The sequence below is a fragment of the Oryzias latipes genome, chromosome 7 (assembly GCF_053564925.1).
Source record: "Oryzias latipes strain Hd-rR chromosome 7, Olatipes_Hd-rR_3.1".
Classification (NCBI taxonomy): Eukaryota; Metazoa; Chordata; class Actinopteri; order Beloniformes; family Adrianichthyidae; genus Oryzias; species Oryzias latipes.
In genome coordinates, this window is record NC_136243.1 from 26,324,937 (window position 1) to 26,350,043 (window position 25,107).

At 39.0% G+C, this 25,107-nt stretch overlaps 3 protein-coding genes across 24 annotated transcripts in view; all 3 read left to right on the top strand.

Moving 5' to 3' along the window:
* Positions 1-104: 104 nt before the first annotated feature.
* On the top strand, positions 105-1,794 carry rbp7a (retinol binding protein 7a, cellular). Its single transcript, XM_020704569.3, has 4 exons — positions 105-268; positions 454-632; positions 733-834; positions 926-1,794. Exons 1-4 carry the CDS (start codon positions 196-198, stop codon positions 974-976), a joined length of 405 nt encoding a protein of 134 aa, XP_020560228.1. The 5' UTR covers positions 105-195; the 3' UTR covers positions 977-1,794.
* A 3,596-nt stretch (positions 1,795-5,390) lies between these two features.
* Positions 5,391-22,722, top strand: ube4b (ubiquitination factor E4B, UFD2 homolog (S. cerevisiae)). Of its 4 annotated transcripts, none has more exons than XM_023956530.2 (29): positions 5,396-5,939; positions 7,180-7,399; positions 8,226-8,361; positions 8,572-8,659; positions 8,926-9,070; positions 9,777-10,002; positions 10,174-10,653; positions 11,520-11,624; positions 13,570-13,711; positions 13,950-14,050; positions 14,332-14,446; positions 14,692-14,775; positions 15,978-16,034; positions 16,173-16,289; positions 16,401-16,499; positions 16,587-16,700; positions 16,818-17,016; positions 17,275-17,413; positions 17,492-17,591; positions 17,751-17,878; positions 18,007-18,105; positions 18,333-18,568; positions 18,735-18,861; positions 18,980-19,124; positions 19,373-19,507; positions 19,653-19,844; positions 19,956-20,130; positions 21,113-21,259; positions 21,804-22,722. In XM_023956530.2, exons 1-29 carry the CDS (start codon positions 5,916-5,918, stop codon positions 21,866-21,868), a joined length of 4,140 nt encoding a protein of 1,379 aa, XP_023812298.1. In that variant the 5' UTR covers positions 5,396-5,915; the 3' UTR covers positions 21,869-22,722. The 4 variants fall into 4 exon arrangements, with proteins under 4 accessions (XP_023812299.1, XP_023812298.1, XP_078806879.1 ...); XM_078950752.1 differs by having other exon boundaries at positions 5,933-6,167; XM_023956531.2 differs by lacking the exons at positions 10,174-10,653; positions 11,520-11,624 and having other exon boundaries at positions 5,391-5,939.
* Positions 22,723-23,147: 425 nt separating this feature from the next.
* The window catches only part of kif1b (kinesin family member 1B), a 53,492-nt gene continuing 51,532 nt past the window's right edge, over positions 23,148-25,107 (top strand). For all 19 annotated transcript variants that reach the window (XM_078950736.1, XM_020704558.3, XM_078950750.1 and 16 more), the window contains exon 1: positions 23,148-23,540. The gene's annotated coding sequence lies outside the window, so the exon portion shown is untranslated. The remainder of the gene's footprint in view (positions 23,541-25,107) is intronic.

Sequence of the window (25,107 nt, forward strand, 5' to 3'; positions counted from 1 at the left end):
CATCCCCGCTGTGATGGCAGCACCTCCCCCATGTGCCCACAGGGCTCAGGTGACACCAAGTCAGGTTTTGACACACCTCCTGGCAGTCGCCTACAAAACTGCATTCCCTGAACCTTCCCTCAGAACGTCTGCCTTGCAGGTCGAGGACAACGCTTTTTCTTATCACTTTCTCAAAAGGGAGGAAATCAGTGAATCATGCCTGCCAGCATTTGTGGAGCCTGGGAATTGATCAGCAATGTTAACTTTGAGGGCTACATGGTTGCTCTTGGTGAGTGCTTCCAGCATGTTTATAATGTTAACTATGATCTGGAGTATGTTTGGGATGAAAGCATTTTGTTAGTATCATCCATTCAAAATGTTATGATATATGCATTGAAAAAGAGCTGTGACATATCTACGCAGGGGTTATGATCTCTATCTGTGCATTGACTCCTATTGATTTTGCCATTCCAGGTATCGGCCCCTACTTGAGAAAAATCGCTCTGAAACTGAAACTGAGGAAGGTGATTGAGCAGCACGGGGATCAATATGTCATCAAAACTGTGAGCCCCTTCCGGAATTACACCTTCTCCTTCAAACTAAACCAAGAGTTTGAAGAGTTCACACAGGGACTGGACAACAGACACGTCAAGGTGAGCATGATGGGATGGAACATGTTATCTGTTTCAAGGTTTCTACCGGCTATCACATACCACTGGTGCTTATGCTGTCTTTCTCCTTGCATCTGTGCAGTCACTGGTGACGTGGGAGGGGAATAAACTGGTGTGTGTGCAGACTGGGGAGAAGAAGAACCGAGGCTGGACACACTGGATTGAAGACGACAAGCTCCACCTGGTAGGAATCCTACACAGAGAATTGTTTAGCAGGTCTATTAAGATAAATGCCTTGTTTGTAATGAAACCCTTCTGTGAACGGTTTTCCTCAGGAGCTGTATTGTGAAGGAGAGCTCTGCCGACAGGTCTTTAAAAAGAAGTAAAGCAGTCAAGAGAAAGAAGAGGTGTTTCTGCAGGAGCTAAGCAGCGCTGGAGGACAGAGCTGGCCTGACCCCATGTTGTTAACCCCGACAAACAAAAGCACACAAGACAACAAGTCTGTGGTGTTTTCTCTGTGATGGATTCCAAATATAATTCCAGAGAATGCTCGTGTTTCATGTCAGGGTTGAAAGATCCACCACTAGGTGGCATGGTTGCACTACTTTTGTGAGGCCCTGCAGCTTGGTGGAGCTGCCTCAGTGGTGGTCCAGGCCATTGTGCAGTTAGCTCACTGCCAAATGCTGATACTTTTATTGCCTGCTTAACCCTTGTGCTATCTTAGATGACCCCACCCTTACATTGACATGTTCTCCCTACCATGACAAAGGTGGAAAGATTTCATGTAATCCATGGACACCAGTGAAGATCACAAATCAGTAAAGAAAAAAGTTTTAACGCACTGTCTAGTGGGTCTAGATGACCCATCTCCCAATGTTAAAGTGCCTAGGATAGCATAAGGTTTAAAAAACATTTTTTCAAATAATAGTTTTCTTTTTAATCACTACAACCGGCACTAAACTAATGTGCACAGTGTTTAAGTTTAACATTTTCAGTTACACCGATGCATTTGTACCCATTTTTAAATGCATTTAGGGTTCAGGATCACTGTAATTTATTTTTATAATGTGTAATGCCATGGAGAGACAAGTTCAACTGTAGATATTACTGTTACGTTGTTGTATTTTTATATGCATTCAATCTTAATGTAATTTATAATTCAATTGTAAAATAAAACATACATTTTTAAATGTTCCACAGAAAATGATCTTCTCTTTCGTCACCCTCTTAAAATAATTGCCTATGTCATTTTTTGTCAGAAATGATTTTTTTTTGCCTAAATCCTCTCCTCATGATGCTGGCCACCTCTGGTAAAATTGCCTACATCCTCAGTTAAACAGAACATGCCATTCTACTCCTTTAGCATAATTCCTTATGTCAAGAGTGTGACTTAGGCAGTTTTATTTAGCCTAAATCACGAGTCAATGTGATTTAGGCAATTTCATTAGCATTTCATAATGGCTGCTGATTCAAGAAATAGAAGTGTTTTTTTTTTCAGATTTTGAGGTAATTTTCATAATTCATGGCTCCTTACATATTGGTAGATAAAAATGTTTACTATGCTTTACACTAGGCTGAAAATATTCCATAAGATTTCATCTTTTGATCAGTTTTTTTTTGTTAAAATTTCAGTTTAGGAAGTCAGCTAAAAAACGATACAAGTAAAATGGATTTTAATGGCTTTTAGTAGTGATACTTTGTCTTATCAAACAATGTTTGAATGAACAGGATTTTGATGTCTCATTTTCTTAACAGTCCATAATCCAATTAACATTTCAAAACTGTATTGCAATCTACAATCTAAAAAGAATCCCAAAGGACCATCTGCACTTTTGTGCTTTTTTAGTCATATGTAATATGAGTTATCATAACATGATTTAACTGGTATAATAGTATGCTGTTCTGCTATATCTATAGGCAACTTACAAACCATTATGGAAACCTAAATGTAGCTTAATAAAATAGATCGCAAAATAATGTTTCTGAGAGGAGTCGTACATATTTGAAGAGTCATCCGGCCAGTCGTGCGTCACCACTTCGGTCACAAAAATTAACATAAAAAATGTTGCTGGTGCAATTTAGCATTTTTCTACCTACTGAAGCTTAAAAATTGAAATAAGTTAAAGTGTGCAAGGCACTTTTTTCTCTTCGCTTGGTCTTCCTGAAAAACATTAAAAAATGGTTGAACAATCCCATTGACTGTGAAAAACATGCACCGGCCCCATCTAAATCTGGACCTAAGAGAGACAAGCAGATAAAGGTTGAACCTGGATTTAAGAACTTCATTAAGACCGGGTTGAGGGACATGCCCAGTATTGATTCACACTATACTGCAAAAGCAGAGCTACCTACAAAGACTAGAATTCCTTTACTCAGGTACCACCATCTCCTAACTACATTGTGAATACCAACAGAAGGCTACAACTTCTGGGGTGAGGGCTGTTGGAGTCCAATATTCCCAATGTTTTCCATGGGAACTAATGTGGATTTATTTCGAGAAAAGATCAGTGGGACTTTTGTGTTTCATTCAATCACAGGAATGTTAGCAGGGATGTATTTGACCCATGTGTCTACAAGAAGGATGAAGCGAGGCAAGAGAAGTCTCAGGACAAGGATTCTGCCAATGAAGAGAAGTCTGTTTGGACAATGGACTTGCACGCCACTGTGTCCAAAAACCCCAGCCAGCAGTCATTTACCCTTTTCAACGTGGGTTCAACGAAAGCTGCTGCTACGTTTGAGACAAATCAGAAGGGTGTCGTGAGGTGTTTGCCCTTCTTTAATATTGGCATTTTAAAGGTGTGATCAAAGGCTATCCAGAACTCAAGGAAATCATGGTGTGAAGTGATGGTTGCCGTTATCAGAATCCCAATGCATGTGTGACGAATGCATACTCTGAGTTTGCAAGGAAATATGGGGGACTAATAACTCAGAAATACCTTGTTGCAGGTCGTACAAATGAAGTGTGACAAGATTCATAGTACTAGTAAACAAAACATAGTTAGCAGATATTTTCACCCCAAGAGACCATGTTATTATACTTCAGATTGCAGTATAAGGCTATCCCCTTAACATGTGAAAGTGCTCAAGCACAATGGGTTCCTGAAACTTAATGGATCTTTCTTCAGGCTACAGGCACAAAAGGCTACAGGCAAAAAAGCTTGATACCCAGCTGTGCATTACTTGCGGGCTCTTCAGTTTATCAGTGATGGCAAGGTCCATTCAGACTGTCCTTCTCAGAAGCCTCTGTATGGAAAGAACTGCCATAAAGGGTACAGATGTCAAATGGGGAATTGGTATGGATAAGATTGTTGTGATCTGACAATCAGGAAGAAAGTACCAGAACCTCCAGTCAAATAAACCCATCACTTCTTTTACTATTTCCCATACTAAGAGAGATTAGAAAAAAAAACCTGCAAAGAAGATCTGGAAAGAGATGTGAAGAAAATGCACATTCCTCCTAAGCATTATCATTTCAGTTAGTTTGTTAATAATATTTTTTCCTAATAAAATATAAGGCTTAAAATGGCCTAAATCACAAAGGCATGTTCAAAAATGTGCCTAAGTCATTTAATTCTCCCATGTTCCATGTTTGGGTAACTTTGTTGTTAGTATGTCAACCGGCATCTGTTGTCATAGCTATTTTGATTAAAATTGTTAGTTACTATCAAATTTTAAACAAACTGTTTAGTTTTTTGTGTTTCCTGAAAAATCAGAAAAAATGACGTAGGCAATTATTTTAAGAAGGTGACGCTTTGCTAAAGCCTTTTGTCAATTATGCAAAATAAGCTAAATGAAGGGCTGCACTGGGCAATGGTTCTTGCCTCAAAGCGAGAATGGCCTGGTTCAAATGTCAGCTGGGCAGGGGACCTTTCTGGAGTTTGCATGTTCTCCCTGTGCATGCATGAGTTTTCTCAAGGTGTTCCTGCTTTCCACCATATTCCAAGAACATGCTTTGTAGGTTAATTGGTCGATTTTCAACCATCCCTAGACGTGAGTGTGTGGCCCTGCAACAGGCTGATAACCTGTCCAGGGTTTACCCAACCTTCACTTAACAGTAACCAGGATAGGCTCCAGCAACTATGAAGGTATTAATGCACCAGTATTCACATTCTGTATTACAAGTTCTCAAATCAAATATACAAGCTCGTGCATTTTGGAACATTAATACCTTCATAAGCAACCTGGTGACCCTGAAATGGATTCAGGAGGTTAAAAAGATGGATGGAGGAAGTGAAGAGAAATGAAAACCTGCTAGGTATTATTTTAAGAGACAATAAATATCTAGCAGTCGATGCTTTACCTAAAAAAGAAGAAAAAAATAGCTCTAACAGAATGACATTTAAATGAAAATTTTCTAGAGATGGAGCTAAAATGTTCTTGTTAAGGAACAAATAAACTGAAAGAAAATAACCTGCATCATTATAATGTTCAAATTTCAAGTGGTTTCACTCTTCTTATTGATAGGAATCGATTTTGATCAGTTCTGTTTTTGACCAATAACTAGAAATTGGGAACACAGTTGACACAATTTTTGGACAATTTTCAGTTGCTCAAGACAGAAAATTAAAGGTAATATACACATTACATATGTAAAACTAAAAACTTAAGGAAAGAGAAAGTAGGCAGGGTCAGGAGTCAGTGTAACAAACAGCATGTGAAAAAAATCAGCTCAAAGTGTTGGTTTCTGAAAAAGGTTAACAACAATAGTCAGCGATCTCACGTGAACATAATGATTGGGAAAATTAAAAAGGTTGAAATAAGCTAAGTAGGTACAAATTCTGCAAACAAGCAAAGCCAGGTGCTATTTCAGAGACCATTCATGTTCATTGTATTTATATATTGTGAAATGATTTCTTGTGAAAACATATAGACAAAAAAAGCTATCACTTTAATATAAAACCGTTAAAGGTTTGAATCATCACAAAAAAAGGAGTCAAACAGGGAGAAGGGTCCTTCAGGAACAGGGTCTGGAAGCAGCCATGAGATAAAGTGACGTCTCACACCTCCATTGGTCCCTCATGGTCACGTGAGGCTCCTTCGACCCAAAATGGCCGCTGTAATATTTTGACGTATAATAATAGCTCGCTACTTTTCTTTTTGTTTCATTCTTCGTTGAAAACTAGAAAACGGGATATATTTGGAGGGAAATTGACTTACCAACGGCTGTATAATGTTTTTCTAGTTTTCATCTGGAGGACAATCAAGACTGACAACTATTTGTTGAACGAATTAGACTATGCAGTTCAAATAGGAGCTAGCTAGCTGGCTCTGGCTGGCAAAGTGAGGCGGCCGAAAGTGAACTAGCTCGTTAATTTAGCTGCAGTAATGGAGGAGCTAAGCGCAGATGAGGTAAGGTGGCAAACAGCAGAAACTCAAAATAATTATTAAATTCTTAATATTTACGACAGTTATTTTTTTCTCTCTCACATTTTTTTCCTCTTCTATTGGGATCTTCATGGTTAGCTACCTACTCTGCTATATAACGTATGCGATATTAGCTTAAATGGAAGAAATAGAAAGGCGTTTTCAAGCTCCACGACTGGCATAACAACGAAGTCGCATTTCCCAGATTCCCAGGCTAGTTATTTGAAAAAAAATACACGATTGTTGTTAAAAAGTAGTACACCTGGATGTATTTCTTTTTTCTTATCATTGCTTGAATCAATTTCTTTTTGTTCTCACGTCTTACAACCACATTTGCTAAAAGACCCACCATCCGTACATACTTAAGTTACAATTTATCTCAAATATAGCAACTAAATCATATCCAAGCTTTAACGTTTTCTGTATCGAAGTCGTTGTCATTTAAAAATAAATAAATACGTGACTAGATCGAAATAGCCCTGTATGGGGATGCTAACCTTATTGTGCTAACAGAAATTAGCTTGCTAGGCGACTCAGCGGAAAAAAACAACATTTCGTTTTTCTTCTTGTTTGTAAACATCTACATTATTGCTCATAATGTACGTGGGACTAACAAATTAACCAATGCGTAGATTTTCTGATTTTGTTGACAAAACTGAAGAACTGAATCCGATTTAGGCAATCCAGCCGTCAAGCTGGAACTTGAAGCATTCTCTGAAACCCCAGAAGATTCTCTGGTCTTGTTGCCTTTGTGTAAATACGAATAATTTATTATTATTTAAAGGGGGCACTTTTGAAACTGTTCTTCATAAGGGCCCAGTAAGGAATATTTAAAATTCTAAATCATGGACGACCAGTTTTAATTTTTACTTTGTGAAAAAGGTTTTGGGCTGTCAAAATGGTTCTGAATATTCAGTTTCACTAACATGAAAATAACGTTTTGAAGTAAAAATAAGTTTACAAAATTAACAAAATTTGAACCTGTATACTATGAACAATCATAGGTTCTATGAATACATTATGTTAAATGTGTGATGTATTATATTGCAAAAATATTAGTATAATGGCTTCCTTCTGTTTATTTTTTTGTTTTTGTCATGATTTGTGAGTCTTGTAATTTCCATAAAAAATAAGAGTAGAAAATATTTTTTACATTGTTGATTTCGTAATGAACTGTTTGTAAGACCCTTTTATAAATAAGCAACATTGCTGTGGTGTATTTAAGATTCGCAGAAGGCGACTGGCACGACTGGCAGGAGGGCAGACTTCTCAACCCAGTACCCCTCTTAGCACGCCGCTGACATCTCCACAGAGAGAGACTCCTCCTGGATCCCTCCCTGGACCCTCAGGTGTTGCACTCCAGCCTGCGCCACCAGCTGCTTCTCAATCATTGGGGCTTAATGTCCACAGCGGTACTCCAGCAACTTCCCCCATGGGCAACTCTGGTAAGAAACGAAGTGTGACTTCTCATGGGTCGTCATGTTCCTTATTAAAAATTCTTGAAGGCTTAAAATCCAAGAATTACAGATTGAAGTTGAAAACAGTTTCTCTTTGCAAATAAAACATTATTTTAGGATTTTGTAAAACTGTGCTGCCTCTGAGATTTCACATGTTCACTTATTTATCTACTCTTTTGTGTTTGACAACATTTCTTTTGCTTCATTTGTCAGTGCAAAGAAAAGAAACCCGCTCTTCTGAACAGGTTTTACTTAAAATTTTCAAGGGCCTTTACCATGCAAAGTCAATTTTTTGAGCTTTTAAGTGAATTTTAATGTTCATTCCTCACTATGAACAACACCTAAGCAGTATTTTGATCCATTTATGGATTTCTAGGTTCTCAAACTAAGCTTCTCATTTATGCATTATTTGAACATTACATTAGCTAACTTTTTACTGTTTTATTGAGTTTTGTGGCTTTATCTGATATCTAAACATAGAGGTAGTAGGATTCGCAGTTTCTTACCTAACAAAATAAGTTGACAAATCAATAGTTTAATTCAAAATAAAACTTGTATTTCGTTGTACAGTATAATTATTTAAAAGTAGTAACACTATTTTTTCAAAAGCTATCATTTTTTTTGTTACTGTTAGCTTTATGTATTTTACATGTTATTTGTTGTTTCATAATTATATATGTTGGCATTATAAAACAGCGGTCCATTCAAGCACAGTTTGAATAAAGTTAGGGTGAAAGCTTTTAATGCATTTGCTGCATCATGAGGTCTTTGTTGTTATTCTTCAGAGATATTCAGTTGTGTTGTGGTTCTACAGGTGTGGCATATGGCAGTCAAAGCAGTGAGGGTGTGAGTTCCCTCTCCAGCTCCCCCTCCAACAGCTTGGAGACTCAGTCACAGAGTTTGTCCAGATCACAGAGCATGGACATTGACCCTGCCTCCTGTGAAAAGAGGTACAGTTTTTCTCAGGAGAAATTGGACAGAGATGCACTTCTTTTTACATGTTGCATACTCCGTACCTCTTAAATTAAAAAGTAACTTTAAACATTTTGCACCAAGTAAAGAAAATGGTCAGAGTTTTCCTTAAGATTTCCATGGTTTGATAGAAATACTGACACTATGACCCTTGTTGAAATGATTCAGATTTGACCTCTTTTGTTTAGCATGTCCCAGGTGGATGTGGACTCAGGGATAGAAAACATGGAGGTGGATGACAGCGATCGGAGGGAGAAGAGGAATCTGACTGAAAAGGTAAGCAGCTCTATTAACGACTGTTCTAAAGAAAGGCATGGCCTCTTATCAGTTGCTCCTTGGTTTTACAGGACTTTGATTACGCTTATTTTGAGATTCCTCAAACCTTGAGTGAGCACCTGGGGACTTTCTAGAAAAACTTTTCGCTGTTTCACATTTGCTAAAAAGTGAACAAAACAGTCAGGAAAAGTGAATGTTGTGAAATTTGACTGTGATTGATAACTAGATAACTGATGCTGTAAATGTAAATGTACTTTCTCTTCAAGGACACGTGTTCCACCTCAGATGTTAATGAAGAACAGGCCCTTCAACTCATCTGTAAGATACTCCGCGTATCGTGGAAGGAACAGGGAAGAGATGTCATCTTTCTCCCTTCGTTAGCTGCAGAATTCCACCAGAACTCCAAAGAAGGTGAGTATTTGATCAAATCCCCCTTAACTCTAAAGCCATGTTTACACCAAACACTATTCGCACGCCAAATTCATATTAGCCACTTTTCTTTAGACACATGGCAAATTTGCTGCTCGACACTTGTCCAAAAATGTGTTCATAAGCGTGACACCCCAGACGCCTGTGGGAGGAGCTACCGCCAGACGTTTATAGTCTCATTGCTACATGGAGCAGCATCTGTGTATATCTTATTTACGATGCATGGAGGACACGGATGATGTTTAGAGATCAGGTTTATGCATTTTGAAGAGCTTTAGAAAAGCACTGGTAATCACGTCTCCATGTCTTCATGGAGGTTCATGGGATCATTCAGAGACTCTCCCAGTACGGTGAGCTTCACTCCTGCTGCGGGAAATACCTGCTGCTGCTTTTTTTTCTTGTCTCTGTGACCTAGTTTGACTACTTGCTGTCCCGCATTAGTCAGAGAGGGGAAAAATACAAATGAGAATAAAATGAGAGGATTAGACCCGTTCTGCTGCCACCTCTCCAGACGCTCGAAACGCACTGCAGGACGTCTGATCAAGTCTGAACATATACTTTACATTGAAACTGGACACCCCTGATGTGCGAGTTACGTTCGCTGTGAATGTAACTTTATGGTTACATGTTGATGAAACTCGCTAAAAATTCGTGACAAGTTAACTGTTAACCTCTTTTGATTCTACAGTGTTTTCTGACTTCAAAGACCTTATTGGTCAGATCCTGATGGAAGTCTTAATGATGTCATCCCAGTCACGTCTTCACAACCCTTTTGCCAGCTTGACCGCCACATCACAGCCAATCCCAGCAGCAAAATCCAATGACCACCGCCTGACACTTGTGCAGCCTTCCAGTCAAGGAAGCAGCCCTATAGGCCCAAGTGCCGGGTCGTTTGGAGCCAGCTCCCTGTCTAGGCAAGTGTCTTGAATAAGACATTCAACAGCTAAATGGATTGGTGTCATCTACTCTTTTTCCTTATCTTTATGTTTTGTCTGAACATTTTGTTTTGTGCTTCATGTTGTTGTTTGGAAATTCTCTGTATTTCTTTTTGTTGCCGATAATCATTTTATAAATGTTACCTACAGTCTGTATGACTCTGGCAGTCCTTGCCCAGTGGCTTTGGATGCAGCCAAGAGGACTAGTCCATCTCTCTCAGCTCCCTCCACATCATCTGTACCTATTACACCCTCTACTCCTCAGTTTGTTGTTCCCCCAAGTCCACCTTCTACTGCCACCTCTAGGCACCCCCTGAATGCTCCATCTGCCCCCATGCCCATCTCTCAACGGTATCGGCCGTATTCTGTCACGACTCCCTGGGGGGGCAATTCCCCCCTGATCCCAGCCCACAGACCATTTAGTTTGGTTGGATCTCTTCCCAGCCCAAGTGGGCTCCATGTCCCCCCCAATACCCCAGTTCCCGTTCAACCACTTAGCCCCCATTCTTTAACTTTGAGCTCCTCAAGGCCGCTCGACCAACCCTCCCCATCAACCCCTCCTGTTGAGCCTCCTTCTCCCAGATCGATTACTCGACAGGCTGCCTTTGCTGACAGGATTCCAGCATCTAGGTATTTCTTCAGTTCTGTCAGCGTGGAATGGACTCACTAACCCTTTTACTAAACACCTCCTCTTTAATAAATCACAATAGACATCACACAAATATATGCATGTTTCTTTAGTTGGTAGTTTATTGTATTTTATTTAAATTTTACGTCCCAAAATTTAGTTGGCCTTTTAAGATGCTTCACTTATAAGAACTATATTTTCTAATCTAAGGCAGTTAATCGTTTGCCCAAGTGCAAATTGGGTCTTTACAGTTATTTAAAAGGTAAATCTATTTATTTTGAAGTAGGATTAAAGATTAGTTGTTTGTGACAACTTAACTACTACAGTAACATAGAACTGCACTACAATATTTGAACATACAGATTAAAGGCAGTGCAAGTTCTACTTTCATATTTAAAATTTTAAAAAGTAGGATTTTAGCTGTTAAACATATGTTGAAAGATTACGTACAGACAGATTTTCATTAGTGTCAAGCTGTATCTTTTAATCTAAATAAAAACATCTTTGCACACGTATCAAAAACCAAAAGTTTACATATAATTTCCCTTTTTACATAATTCACTGTTAAACAAATATAAATGTTTTTTTAATGTTTTCATTGACTTTTCAAGGAGTGTAGTTTTTTCCTCATAACTGCTTTAGCAATTTCTTGATTTGTGGTTTTCAATCATTTACAAACAGGTTTTGTTTCATAAATGCACTCAGAATGGCCTTAATAGGAAAAAAATAAACTGAAACACAATTAATGGTGTGTGTTGAGGACACAATGGTTTAAAAATATTTAAATAATTTCCTAAAATCTTTTGTTTTACGTCGTCCTCCTCCTTTCTTCTGATCTATCTCTTCTTTATTTTTGTTGTTCTGTTAGTCCTCTGTCCCTCCTGTTTTTTGCCCTTTCTGACATATCTCAGAACATCAATGATGAAGACTCAGAGGAGGAGGAAGATTTTGCTCAGGTTCAGTTTGGGTCCAGGTACACCACTGCACAGCGTGTGTTATTGAGTGTGCTCACATGCTTGCTCAAGGGTTAGCCGATGCATGTTTGAGCAGGTCCAGCACTAACCATGCACAAAAACATGAGGGAAATATTCAAAGATAATTGGATAAGTTCAGTTTTCTTGGACGAGATGTGTGAGAAACCAGTCCACCCAAATAGAATGTACACAAAAAAGCAGAGTGAATGAGCCTGAACCCAGAAAGGATTTATGGACAATCATGAATCAGTCGGCTATGCCCCCCCCTTTAAATATTTTCCCCTTTTTAAAAAATAATCACACTTTTTCTGACGGTTTTCATCAATTTTTGGCACAAAAAACGCCATTAATAAGCAACACTGTCAGCAAATACAAATACGGCATTATTATAGTTTGTTTTTAGCTTCATCATCAATCATAATTCAGTGTAAATGGGGTATTGCTTTATAGCAGGGGTCGGGAACCTATGGCTCGCGAGCCATATATGGCTCTTTTGATGGTCACATGTGGCTCGCAGACAAATCTTTAATTATACTTTTTTTTTCATTAGACCAGTCCTTCTCGGGCGCGATGCGATGCCAGAAGCGCGCAGTCGTAGCGGTGCTTAGAGAGAAAAATCTGCGCCAGCGCTATCAGTTTACTATTATCTATTATTTCACAGAGTTTGTACCACCTGGAAACCTGTGAATTGCCGTGCCTAAAAGTGCGCCCTCCCGTCTCTGAGAAAGAGTGCGCAGATGCGGGGACGGGATGTTAGAGGAAGAAAGCAGAGGGTGGGGGTGAGGTGTTGTGGGGACAGGCAGCAGGTGAATCGCGCAGGGATTGTAAATACGTAAAACCCACTGCCCGTCACTCACTGTAGCGTGAGTGTGTGTTTGGCTCCGTATCTGCATGTGATCAGTCTGTCTCACATCTACAGAACATTCAGACCTAAGATCACGTTTAAAGTCTCAACGCCTGCATGAAGAAGAAACTCACCACGTATCAACCAGACTAGACCATCAGCAGAACTACCACGAGAAATACTCATCATTTATTAGCAACAGCATAACAATGTTATTAAAAAGAATCCACAGACTTATTGTCCTTTAAAAATGTTGAAATTAAATAAAATGCACACATTCATTTGTATTTTTAGTTTTAAACATATTGTCGCGGACTGAGCGGCTGTTGGGCCGCGTTGAAAGTTCTGAAGTTCATTGAACGCATCTGATTGGCTCTCAGTTCTGTCGCTCAGCCTGTTATTAGGTAGTTTGGACCAATGGTGTTCAGCCATGGGCCAAATAAGGGAAATGGGAGGGCTGGAGCAGGAGGGGGGGAATATAAAGTTGGGAGAAGCGCTCTCGTCTCAGCGGGAGAGATTAAGGAGTTGCTGAAGTATTTGTACGGCGTTTGTCGCGGTCTGCAGTAACCAGAATAAAGAACCTTAAAAGAGGTTAAGTCTCCGTGCCTCCGTGTGGTAAAGGGACACCACATTATTGGATGGCTCTTTCGAAATTACATTTCAAAATATGTGGCGTTTATGGCTCTCTTGGCCAAAAAGGTTCCCGACCCCTGCTTTATAGGCTGCTAATAACCCAGTTAATCATATTACCTGCTGGAAGTTTTTCTTTGAGGTCAAATGCTGGAGTTAGCTAACCACTAACAGTAAAGCAGTGAAACCATTACTGCACATGTTGGTAAACTGTGAAAAGGTAAGGGGTTTTTCCTTTTTTTTTCTCTTCAAGCAAGCCGTCAAGTACGGTAATAACAATTTTCTTTGTTGAGGTTCTACTGCTGAAATGTCTGATGGATTTGCTTTCATTTAAAATGCTCCCGGTTGAGTTTGAGCTCGATAACCGCTTGATGATAAATATATCTGATGCTAATTGGGCATCCTGCTGGGCTCTGGCCTTTTCTGGTGTTTATTTTGTCTCTTTGTTGTTGTGCTTTTCCCCTCTGTAGTCTTGGTGCATGTGGAGGGGCAGTGTCTTGTGATGCAGCCAGCGACCGCTTCACCATTGAGGCATGCAAAGAGACAGAGATGCTGAACTACCTCATTGAGCGTTTTGACAGTGTTGGCATGGAGGAAAGAAAAGCTCCCAAGGTTGGTTGCTGTCTGCAAGAGAAAACATTTTATTAATCAGCCTCTGTTAAATTGGAACCAGATGTTCTCAAGAGAGTACATTGTCTTGAGAGATTAGCTGCAACTCTCTTAGTAAAAGAATTAGTATTGGGTTTATTTCAGTGTCTTTTGAGAGATTCTGTATCCAAACCTTAATCCATTTAATACCCCTTTATGCACAGGCAGGTAAACGCATTAACACAAACTTTCTCTTTTCCAGATGTGTAGTCAACCGAATGTCAGCCAGCTTCTCAGTAACATTCGTTCTCAGTGCATCTCTCATGTCACTCTGGTCCTGCAGGGCACCCTGACCCAACCGCGGTAAGACAACTACAGTTGCTGGGACACATTATTTTCATTCCTTGTTAAAAAAGAAAATTGGTTCAACAGAATTCTAAATCAAGTCAAAAGAAATATATATATATATATATATATATATATATATATATGTTTAACCTTAATTTTCTAGTGTTGACTTTTGCTCCCGATGCCTCATTTTGCTTTATTCCTTTTCTTCCCTGTTTCCATAGTAATTGCTCTTTCACTTTTTCACCAAGTTATTTGTTTTTATGCCTTTTAATTTACCTTTTTCCAATGTGTAGGAGCCCCCTGCAACAGTCTCTGCTGGTACCTTACATGCTGTGCAGGAACCTTCCATTCGGCTTTATTCAGGAGCTCGTGCGCATTACCCATCAGGAGGAAGAATTGTTCAAACAGGTGAGGAACACGTCTGGATTTTTGTAGCCTTTTCAAAACATGACCAATGCAGTTTTTGATGAAATTGTGGGAGGAAATGCACAAACTGAGCATTTTTAGCAAAATTCTTTTTTGTTTTTTAAGGATGTCTTCTGACATTTGTGTTTGCAAAGTAATTCGTGGTAGTTGCAAAACGATGACAGACATTTTTCTAAAAATACTAAGGCTAAATAAACTACAACAATGCTGTCTTGCTTACCTTTCAGATCTTTATTCCCATCATCCATGGGCTTGCACTTGCAATGAAAGAATGTTCCTTTGACAGTGACAACTTTAAGTTTCCACTCATGGTAAGACTTTTTGCTGCTCTTTTCAATTCTTAATGGTGAATACATCTTAGTAAATATACAACATGTAACATTTTTTTCTCAGTGAGTCATCAGGGTTTAGTGTACAATAACACTTGGTGTGGAAAATGCATTAACTTTCTATAACTTTGACATGCTATTTTTTCCCTTTTGATTTAAAAAGAAATATTATTTTTGGACTTGATGTTACTTAAAGTCAGGACAAATGACTACATTAAAATGAGTTTTCATTTCAAATTATACATGTTGGAAAGTGCATTCATTATCTCAGCAGTGTAAGGCAAAGCTGTTTGGAGAGACAACAAACTGTTAAATGTACTTTTACATTTTGAGAAATAGGTTTTTGGGATGTCGGCACAGAAGGTTGCTTAACAAAAGCCATGTCTATATGAGACAGTGAAGGAGTTGTACGATTTAGAGTAAAATGTAATATAAAGTTCTGACCATTTTCCACTCTAAGGGTGGATTTACACCGGCAGGTTTGATCCACATGAGCAGTCGTTTTAACATAAAGTCCACTTTGTGAAAGCCTGTGTGAACTCTGCAGAATCAAATGGGCAAACCCTGGTTTCTAGACGTTAATCTTATATTAACTCTGAATGCTCTGTCTATTCAATGTGCAGAGGATCAAACAGTGGAAAAAACAGATGTAGCTGGTGTCATGTGTGTTAAAGAGAAGGGGGGGGGCAGCTCACAGTGAGTCTCCATATGTGAAAATCATAAAAAGATGAAATGGCTTCTCTATCAACGCAGTGCATTTAGGATGTGCCAGAGTTTATACGAACATGATCGTCAGAGGAATAGTGGGACTAGCTGATATTCTTCTTTGTACTTTTTTTCCTTCCTGGTCAAAGTTTGTTTTTTGGCCCGTTACTTCTGAATGAGCTGAACTGTGAGATTTGTAACAAGTGGTTTGGTCTGCTTCCATTTCTTTTTCACTTTTGAGAATTCAGTCTGTAAGACCAAACCAAAACAATGCAGGTGTCAAATGTATTTGCATTTTGCTAAAGGCACTGACCATCTTTTCAATGAGCTGAACAGATAGACAACTGAATGGCTGCTGTATGCGAAGGATATGATATGCAGAACAAAACGTATGAGCAGTCATATCAATATTTTTTGTATAGGTATCCATATAGGATCTTTATAAAACTGAGAATTAAATGTGTTTTTCATCTTTGCAGGCTTTGTCTGAACTTTGTGAAATTAAGTTTGGGAAGTGCCATCCTGTGTGCAGTTTGGTGAGTTTATTGTTAACCTAGAAAAGCTTCATCGTGCTAACTTGTTTCTATTTTGGTTCCATGGATACATTTTCTCATAAATCCCACACCAGTGGATCATTTGTTGCAAAGCACATTAGTTCCACTTTTATCCTGCAGATAACCACACTGCCGTTATGGTGTCTGAAACCTCTGAGCCCCGGTTGTGGTAGAGAGATCCAGAAACTGTCCTACCTGGGAGCTTTCTTTAGCCTCTCTGTGTTTGCAGAAGATGATGTGAGTTGATTTTTGAAAATGTCTTCATTTCTTGAACTGTCATTAAATATTCTTGTGTTTGCATATTGTTAAACTTGTAGAACAAGTGTTTATCTAATAATTGTTGTCCAGGCCAAGGTAGCAGACAAGTATTTCTCTGGCCCTGCCATCACTATGGAGAACACTCGAGTTGTCAGTCAGTCATTACAGCACTATCTAGAATCAGCAAGGGTGAGTTTCTATTTTGAAAAACATTTCTTTGTTGTTCGTTATCGAACAGATGAGACTTAATAACTGTCCTTTTTTCTTTCCTTTCAGGGTGATATGTTTAAAATTCTCCACAACATACTTCTTAATGGTGAAACACGAGAGTTGGCTCTTAATTACATGGCAGCTCTGGTCAACAACAATGTGAAGAAAGCTCAGATGCAGGTATTTCTTCAAACTCTTTAATTCAACTTTTTTTGTTTTAAAGTTTGTGTTTGTAGAGAAGCCACATTATGAAAATTGTAGAAGTTCTTTTCTGAGCCATTGTTCTCCCTGTTCCAGACGGATGACAAGCTGGTGTCGACAGATGGCTTCATGCTTAATGTTCTCTGGGTGCTACAACAGCTTAGCATGAAGATTAAGCTGGAGACGGTGGACCCCAACTACATTTTCCATCCGCGGTGTCGCCTCACCGTCAGTGTGAAAGAGACTCGCCTCAAAGCCACCATGGAGGAGCTCAAAAGCTGGCTGGCTGATCTGCGTAAGTAGATCCAAGTTAAATCACTTGAATGCAAAATTCTCAAAAAAAGTGAGGGGAAAAAGTATAAACACAAAAAGGGAGAAAAAAAATCAATAGTAAGAATAATAAGTGTTGACAGATCACTTCACCTTGATTTATTTACAAATTTTACACATGTATCCCTATTTACACTTTTTGCTCATTTAAACTAATTAAATAATATAAGTTTTTAAATAATTCATTCATTCTTAAAACTATCCTTTATCTGAACATGGACAGATGAAGATCCCATCAAGTTCCCGGATCCAAAGTTCCCAACCGAGTGCTTCTTTTTGACACTTCATGCTCATCATTTATCAATCCTGCCCTGCTGCCGGCGCTACATACGCAGATTGCGTGCCATTCGTGAACTCAACAGGTAACTCCTTTCTCACAGACATTCTTTCAAAACTCACGGCTTTTGTGTATTAATATAGTAATTCTCTCAACACATTAGGACTGTAGAAGAGCTCAAAAACAGTGAGAGTCAATGGAAAGATTCTCCTCTGGCCAATCGGCACAGAGAGATGCTCAAACGATGCAAGGCTCAGCTTAAGGTAATGATGGGAATTCATCATTGAGTCATTCCACTGGTTTGTATTTCTGTTTGCTTGACTTGAAGCTCTTATACCACTTTGGTCAAAAAATAAATTGTTACGATTTGTGATGACACTGTTTTATAGAGCTGTGGTCTCTGTTTGTCCCCCTGTCCTCAGAAACTGGTGCGAGCCAAAGCTTGTGCCGACGTGGGCCTTCTGGATGAGAACCTGCTCCGCAGATGTCTGCAGTTTTATAGCACAGTCATTCAGCTCATTCTTCACATGGTAGACCCTGCCTACCCCAAGTGAGTCACGGCACTGCTGACAAACATCACATCAGTGGTTGTTGTCGTAATGCTGTACCGATAATCCATGTGACATCAATTTTGTGTTATTTATTTTAGCTTTATTAAGAACCTTTTTCTTTTTTTAGTGTTACTCTGCCGCTGAATCCCGAGATTCCCAAAAGCTTTGCTGCTCTACCTGAGTTTTACATCGAAGATGTGGCAGAATTTCTGCTTTTCGTTGTACAGTAAGTCGTTCCTCCAATTTGAAGATGCACTGAAAGTTTCTATGGTTGATTCTATTTCAAGAAAGCTGTCTTCTGCTATAATTTTTTTAGGACAAGGATTTTTCATAAAAAAAGGCATTTTTCAAAAAGTGAACAGATACTAAAGTTAGATTTAGTAAATAAAACCTCAGTTTTTTTTTTCTTGGTCGTTTAATTTTCCCTCTTCTTCTCCACTTCCTTTCTTCCAGGTATGCGCCACAGGTTTTATATGAGCCATGTATCCAGGACATCGTCACATTTCTGGTGGTGTTCATCTGCAGTCAGAACTACATCAGGAACCCATACCTTATTGCCAAGTTGGTGGAGGTTCTCTTTGTGACAAACCCTGCTGTGCAGCCTCGTACTCAGCGATTCTCTGAAATGATGGAAAACCACCCCTTGTCTATCAAACAGCTGGTTCCTGCTCTCATGAAGTTTTACACTGGTGGGTTTTATATTAACTGAGCACTTACAAAACACTATAAAATCTAATGTAAAAGTCGCACTTCGTGTCAAAAGCAGCCTTTTTTCAGTGTTTCTTCGCCATTAAGCGTGGATATCAGGTTTTTGACTTTTGTAATTCACTGATTTTTTTATTTTATTTTTTTTAGATGTTGAGCACACTGGTGCTACAAGCGAGTTCTATGACAAATTCACTATACGATACCATATCAGTACTATCTTCAAGAGTCTCTGGCAGAACATTGCCCACCATGGAACCTTCATGGAGGAGTTCAAGTGAGTTTCATACTGATGATGCAAAAATATATTATGCTTGTGTTGGAGTAAAAGCATGCATGTAGGAATAAGTGGCTAATTTATTGTTTTGTTGTGTTTTTGTGACCCCTCCCCACAGCTCTGGCAAACAGTTTGTGCGCTACATCAACATGCTAATTAATGACACCACCTTCTTGCTAGACGAGAGCCTGGAATCCCTGAAGCGTATTCATGAAGTCCAAGAGGAGATGAAGAATAAGGAGCAGTGGGAGCAGTTGCCCAGGGTCTGTGCTCAGTTTTTTCTTCTACTTAAGTTAGAGACGATGAGAGAACATCAATAAATGTGTGGAATTGGATCAGTACAAATTCCCCCACCTGTGACGTTGTAGATGAGGCACTTTGTGATTGAAGTAGAGGTGCTTAGTAAGACCTTTTGATTTAGTCCATTTCTGCAGCGGCATTTCTTTTTCAGATGTTGTTGTCCTTCTATAAGGAAGCTATAAGGGTGTTGTTCTTTTGTGGAAACTTTTAGGAGCAGCAGCAGAGCCGCCAGTCCCAGCTGACTCAGGATGAGCGGGTGTCTCGCTCTTATCTGGCCCTGGCTACAGAAACGGTTGAAATGTTCCACATCCTCACGAAGCAGGTTCAAAAGCCTTTCCTCAGACCTGTGAGTGTCACTGTTTCCACTACACACCCTGTCATTTGAATTCCATGCTTTAGTTACTTGAAGGTGTCAATTTTTTCTCAACTGATGAACGAAATTGTTGATCTGACTAGCAAGTGTTCTTAATAGTTGTGCCTTTAACACACAGGAGTTGGGGCCTCGGTTAGCTGCTATGCTGAACTTTAACCTTCAGCAGCTCTGTGGCCCTAAGTGCCGGGACCTAAAGGTGGAGAACCCTGAGAAGTATGGCTTTGAGCCCAAGAAGCTTCTAGACCAGCTGACAGACATCTACCTGCAGTTAGACTGCGCCCGCTTTGCGAAAGCAATTGCAGATGACCAGGTTGGCAGATGTTTCTCGAGTAATCTGTCTTGTGTTCCGGCTGTCTACAAGCTAAAGGAGATGGATCTGAAGTTAACCCTTGAAACATTTTTACTCTTCGTCCCTCTTCAGCGGTCATACAGCCGTGAGCTCTTTGAGGAGGTGATCTCAAAGATGAGGAAGGCTGGAATAAAGTCCTCAATTGCCATTGAAAAATTCAAGCTGCTAGCAGAGAAGGTAGAGGAGATAGTTGCCAAGAACTCCCAATCGGAAATGGACTACAGTGATGCACCTGATGAGTTCAAAGGTTTGTCCTTATTTGATTCCTGCAAGAGTGCAACTACTGCCACTGCGTCTGTTATCTCAAATTGAATGGATATTGGTTGTTGGTTTAAATGTCATTAAGCTTTTTACTTATTTGTATACTTTTAATTCATGAACTTGGACAGACATCTTTTTATAAATTCGAGTAATGTCTGTTTAGATTCTACTGCAAATATTAGATGTTATTTGACTTGAAAAGACCTATTTTTTTGCTTATATAACTGCTAATATACATAAAGTATATAGAACACTTGAGATTTAAAAGTGTTGTAGTTTCTCAACACGTCCTGAGGGAAGTAAGGATAATCGGTGTATTCGTCACATTTCCAGCCGATTTTGCAGCTCAAACGGATTATATAGACACCTTTAACCAAGGCTAACTTGTGACGACAGACTTAATAAAAGCTAGAAAGAGAATGTGGTCTGCATACCTCCTTTGATTCCCAGATATGCCTGTCACAGTTTATGGGAGTGTGCCATGCTGGAGGCTGCTGGATCAGCTGTCCATGTGGTCGCAAACTGACATGCCAGGTTTTATTTTTGTAATGTCCATGCGCCCCTTTAACTGCTTACTGACATTTCAAAATGTTTCTAACATTCTGCTGGATTCTTCTGTTTTTCAATGTTTTTATAGGTACACTAAAAATATTGCCTAAAATTATTACAATTACCAGCTGAATGTTGAATTAATTCATTTACAGACAAGATTGTTTTTTTAAATACTTTTTTCCCCATATTTTAAATTTGTGTTAGTGGTTTAAATAGGAGCAGAACTTGAACTTACATTTTGATTCACATGCTCCTCTAGAATGGTGTACAACATTTTAGATCCAGCACATTCAAAAAACCACACAGTTGCCTTGTGAGGGAATAACAACTGAGCAAATGACAAATGAAACTGGAAATTCAATAAAAAACAAGTCTTTGTTTTTGAAGTTTTCTCTAAAGAATGTGTCTTGCTCCAGATCCTCTGATGGACACTCTGATGACTGACCCTGTGATGCTGCCCTCTGGAAATATCATGGACAGATCCATCATCCTGCGCCACCTGCTCAATTCCCCGACTGACCCTTTCAACAGGCAGCCACTCACAGAAAGCATGCTGGAGTCAGGTAGCCTCCTCGTTATGACTCCTTAACCTCGTAACCCTTATGCTATCCTAGGCACTTTAACATTGGGAGTGGGGTCATCTAGACCCTACAAGACAGTCCGCTGAACCTTTTTTCTTCAATGATTTGTGATTTTTACTGGTGTTCATGTATTACATGAAATCCTCTTTACCTTTATCCACCTTTGTCATGCTAGGGATAACACGTCATTGTAAGGGTGGGGTCATCTGGACCCCATAGGATAGCACAAGGGTTTAGCTCTTGTTTGATATTCCTTTTTTTAATTTCATAGTCACAGGACCCTAGTTTAGCATTAACTACTTACTTACTAATTATCTACTGTTGCAAAATAACCCAAATTGCAGGTCCTAAGAGGTTAATCAAAAGTAATTTTAGTGAAATTTTGTCGACGTCAAACATTGAAAAAGTTTTTTTATTCCTTTTGTAGCCTCCATAAGTAATTTTTTGCAGACTTGCATTTAAAGTTGAGGAAGTCCTCCTTGAACTGCGGGCATTGGTTTGATACTGACTCTTGTTAAATCCACAGTGCCTGAACTGAAGGAAAGGATCAATGCCTGGATGAAAGAAAAACAGAGCAGACGGCCCCTCTAAGGACTGTCAGACGGCTATCAAGAAGGGATCTGTCCAAATCGCCTAAATTCAGTGTCACGCCTACCAATGTTAACATTTGAATGGGGTAAAAAAAAAAGGAGACCTGATTTGCTTTTTTTTTTTTGCATTTTTCCTTTTTGTTTTAAACCATTGTGATGGTTTTAAAGCAAAATATAATAAAGATAAGACTTTTAATTGTTTTCCTCATGAGTTTGTGTACATATATCACAATACACATATTTAATAGTAGTTGGTTAATGCAATAAAATGCTGCAAAAATGTTCCCAACACCAACGGTTTTACACTATCACACAGTTGCAACAAATCTTCAAGGTTATTTTCTTACTAATATTTTTTGCTTTATTAAAGATTTTTTTGAGGGAAAGTTGATAACGTTGATTTGGAACAGTCTATAGTCTGATTGTTAGCCTTTGCTTTATCCAGACTGTGGTAATAGACATCAGTAAACATGCTGGTGTGCCAGAATTTATGCACAGTTATTCTCATGACGTGAACAGCTATGAGTAAAGATGGATACACATTGTGAATTAACCTAAAATTTAGCCGCCTTAAGTGCTGGAAAGTAATGAGCTGTGACTTTCCAACCTTCATGGTGATTGCATATGTCAAACTTGTTTTCCACGTGGATGTTCAATCTAATGAGGGTGTGCAAGGCATCATGGGATATTGTGGGAGCATAGAAGTTATCTCAGCTGAGTTACGCCTGTGAAACGGCTCTGTACCTGACCTGACCTTGCTGCCCTTAACTTTACAGTAAATTATTTCTTTCAGCTACATGCCTGTTTTGCAATCTAGGATTTTGAATTGTAATAAATGATGGACGGTTCATAAAATGTCATGTGTGTTCCTCTATCACTCTTTTTTTTTAAACATTTAAAAGCTCTATATTATGGGTAAAAATGTGTCATGCTTTTTAGTCGTAAAACACATTGTTTTTTGTTAGATTTCTCTGTTTTAAACTGACATCTGTAGTATGATACTCATTTTAGTCTGCTTTTATTGAAGAAAAGCCTGATTGGTGACCAAGTTTGGTAGGCTTGTACTGTTATCCGTTCGCAGCACACACCTCAAGTTTTCAAATTATACTGAAAATGTATTTATTTTTTGTTTTTGTGAGACAGCGACCTGGTTTTTTCTCGCGAGACGGCGCTGTTTGTGTTGATCTCTGGTGATGCGGCGACATCAGTGCGCGGAGCATTTGGAGAAGTGGGCAGAAATCCTGCAGTGTGGCGTCGCAGCAGGAGAGACATCCCACTTCCCTTTTGCCTAAATCCGTAGTTCTGATTGGCTGGTAGAAGCATTCGTCAATGGAATCTGCGTGGTGATTGGCTGATCTTCATGTCACTCAGCCCTCTGAGAGGGAGTTGACGTAATGTCTTCGGTAAATCAAGGCGATTCATCGATTTCCATTTTCGCCCGTGTTCGGATAAGGCGTCTGGTTTCCCATGCAAGGGAGGAAAAAAAGAAGGATTTTCGAGTAATTTTACAAACCTTCCAGCGACAAATGTCGCTATAATGGCTAGTTTTTACAAAAATGGACTTTATAGCAGCATACGTGTGCGTAGATTCTGATTAAAAGGACCACCTCCTGACGCCCGCGGGCTAATCGTTCTCTCCGCTCCAGTGCTGTCCTGCTAGCGAACCCTAAGAGGTAAGTGCGATCGAAAAATACATGTACATTTATTATTATTATTTTACTTATAAGAATGTTGTTTTATTAAAAAATACATTTATAATACAGAGCAACCTTTCGTATCAACACAAATTACTCAAAATATGCTCATTTTCCGTGCATATGAGAAATTGACTTCGCCGTGGGCTAAATTAACGAATTGATCCGCGTAAATTTCAATAAATATATTTTGCTTTTGGACACATATTTTGCTCACGACTCGATAGCTGTTATAGTGTTAACATTCTGCCTGCAGGTAGGTTAGTTTTGACCTCAAGACTTGAGTCAAGTCTGTTTAAAAGAAGCTAAAGAAAGACGCCAACTGTTATCGAAATGTGCAAAGCCCCATTTAAAATGTGCATTTTGCGATTTGATATGAAATATATTTTTATATATGTCATCTGGTAACTGATAAATGTGAACAAACTGTTCGGCCTGGTAAGATAGAAACACGTTAACTCCTCCCTGCGCGATTCCACAACACGAAGCAGAGGATTAGCCCACTTCCGAACATCGGAGAATTTAATTATCAGTTTTCTTCATCGAAGTTATTTTATTTTTCTAATTCCTGCTATGGAATAGCAGCGAGAGATTATGGAGCCAACCTGATTGGTATCTCTATAGCTCACACAGAGAAGGCTAGATAGAATTTCATGGGCGTATGCTTCCCTTAGGATGGCTGCCGTGGAAAAACATAGGATATTTAAGCAATGTAGTCACTGGTTGTAGGAAGTAAGTATGGCTTAAATTGACACTAACTGTAAAGAAAAGCTGCTTCATTATAGTGAAAATATAAGCTGCTTGAATCAGTGTGTTTCAGCTGGAGTATTGAGTTTAATACGAGGCTAAAAACGTTTACTTTAGGAGGTTTATAGGTTGCAGCTCATGGCTGTATGCATGTGATGATAAGAATAAAAGTCGTTTGGCTTTTGTCGGCCATATTTGTTTATGTCAAATTTTATACTTATTGGAACTTTGACTTGAAATGTGTCACATTTAAGTGTCATATGCAGAGACCTAAGACTTGTCTAGAGGTTTGTGACGTATAAACAGTGCTTATTCTTATTTATTTTAGCTCCATGATATGCTGTCGGGTCTAAAAAAAATAAAAGCTCATTTTACAATTTTGCACTGGGAATGTGGAAACACCAACTGCCTGTTTTTGTGTCCCTACAATTAAAAAAAAAACAAAGAAAAGTTTTACAATGATTTTTTTTTTCTAACTTTACATTTTAAGAATTGAGACTTGGGTTTGCAAAAAGGGCTTTGAGCATCACTGTTGAAAGTCCCGCTCCAATCATCTTTTCATCTATTTTGAAGGGTTCCCAGGTTTTTTTTTTTTTAAATTATGATTACGCCCTTTTTAGCCCAAATCAAAAAACATGTTTTCCAGGACAGAGTTTCTGCAGAGCAACAGGAGTTTGATAACAAAATTTGCTCTTAGCTGTGGGTGGAACTGTTGGTGCAGAGTAAGCCTGCCCCCACTTTCCATCATCTTTCTGCTTATGTGCTCTCTCCTGCTTGCTTATGGCTTCTTATAACCCCG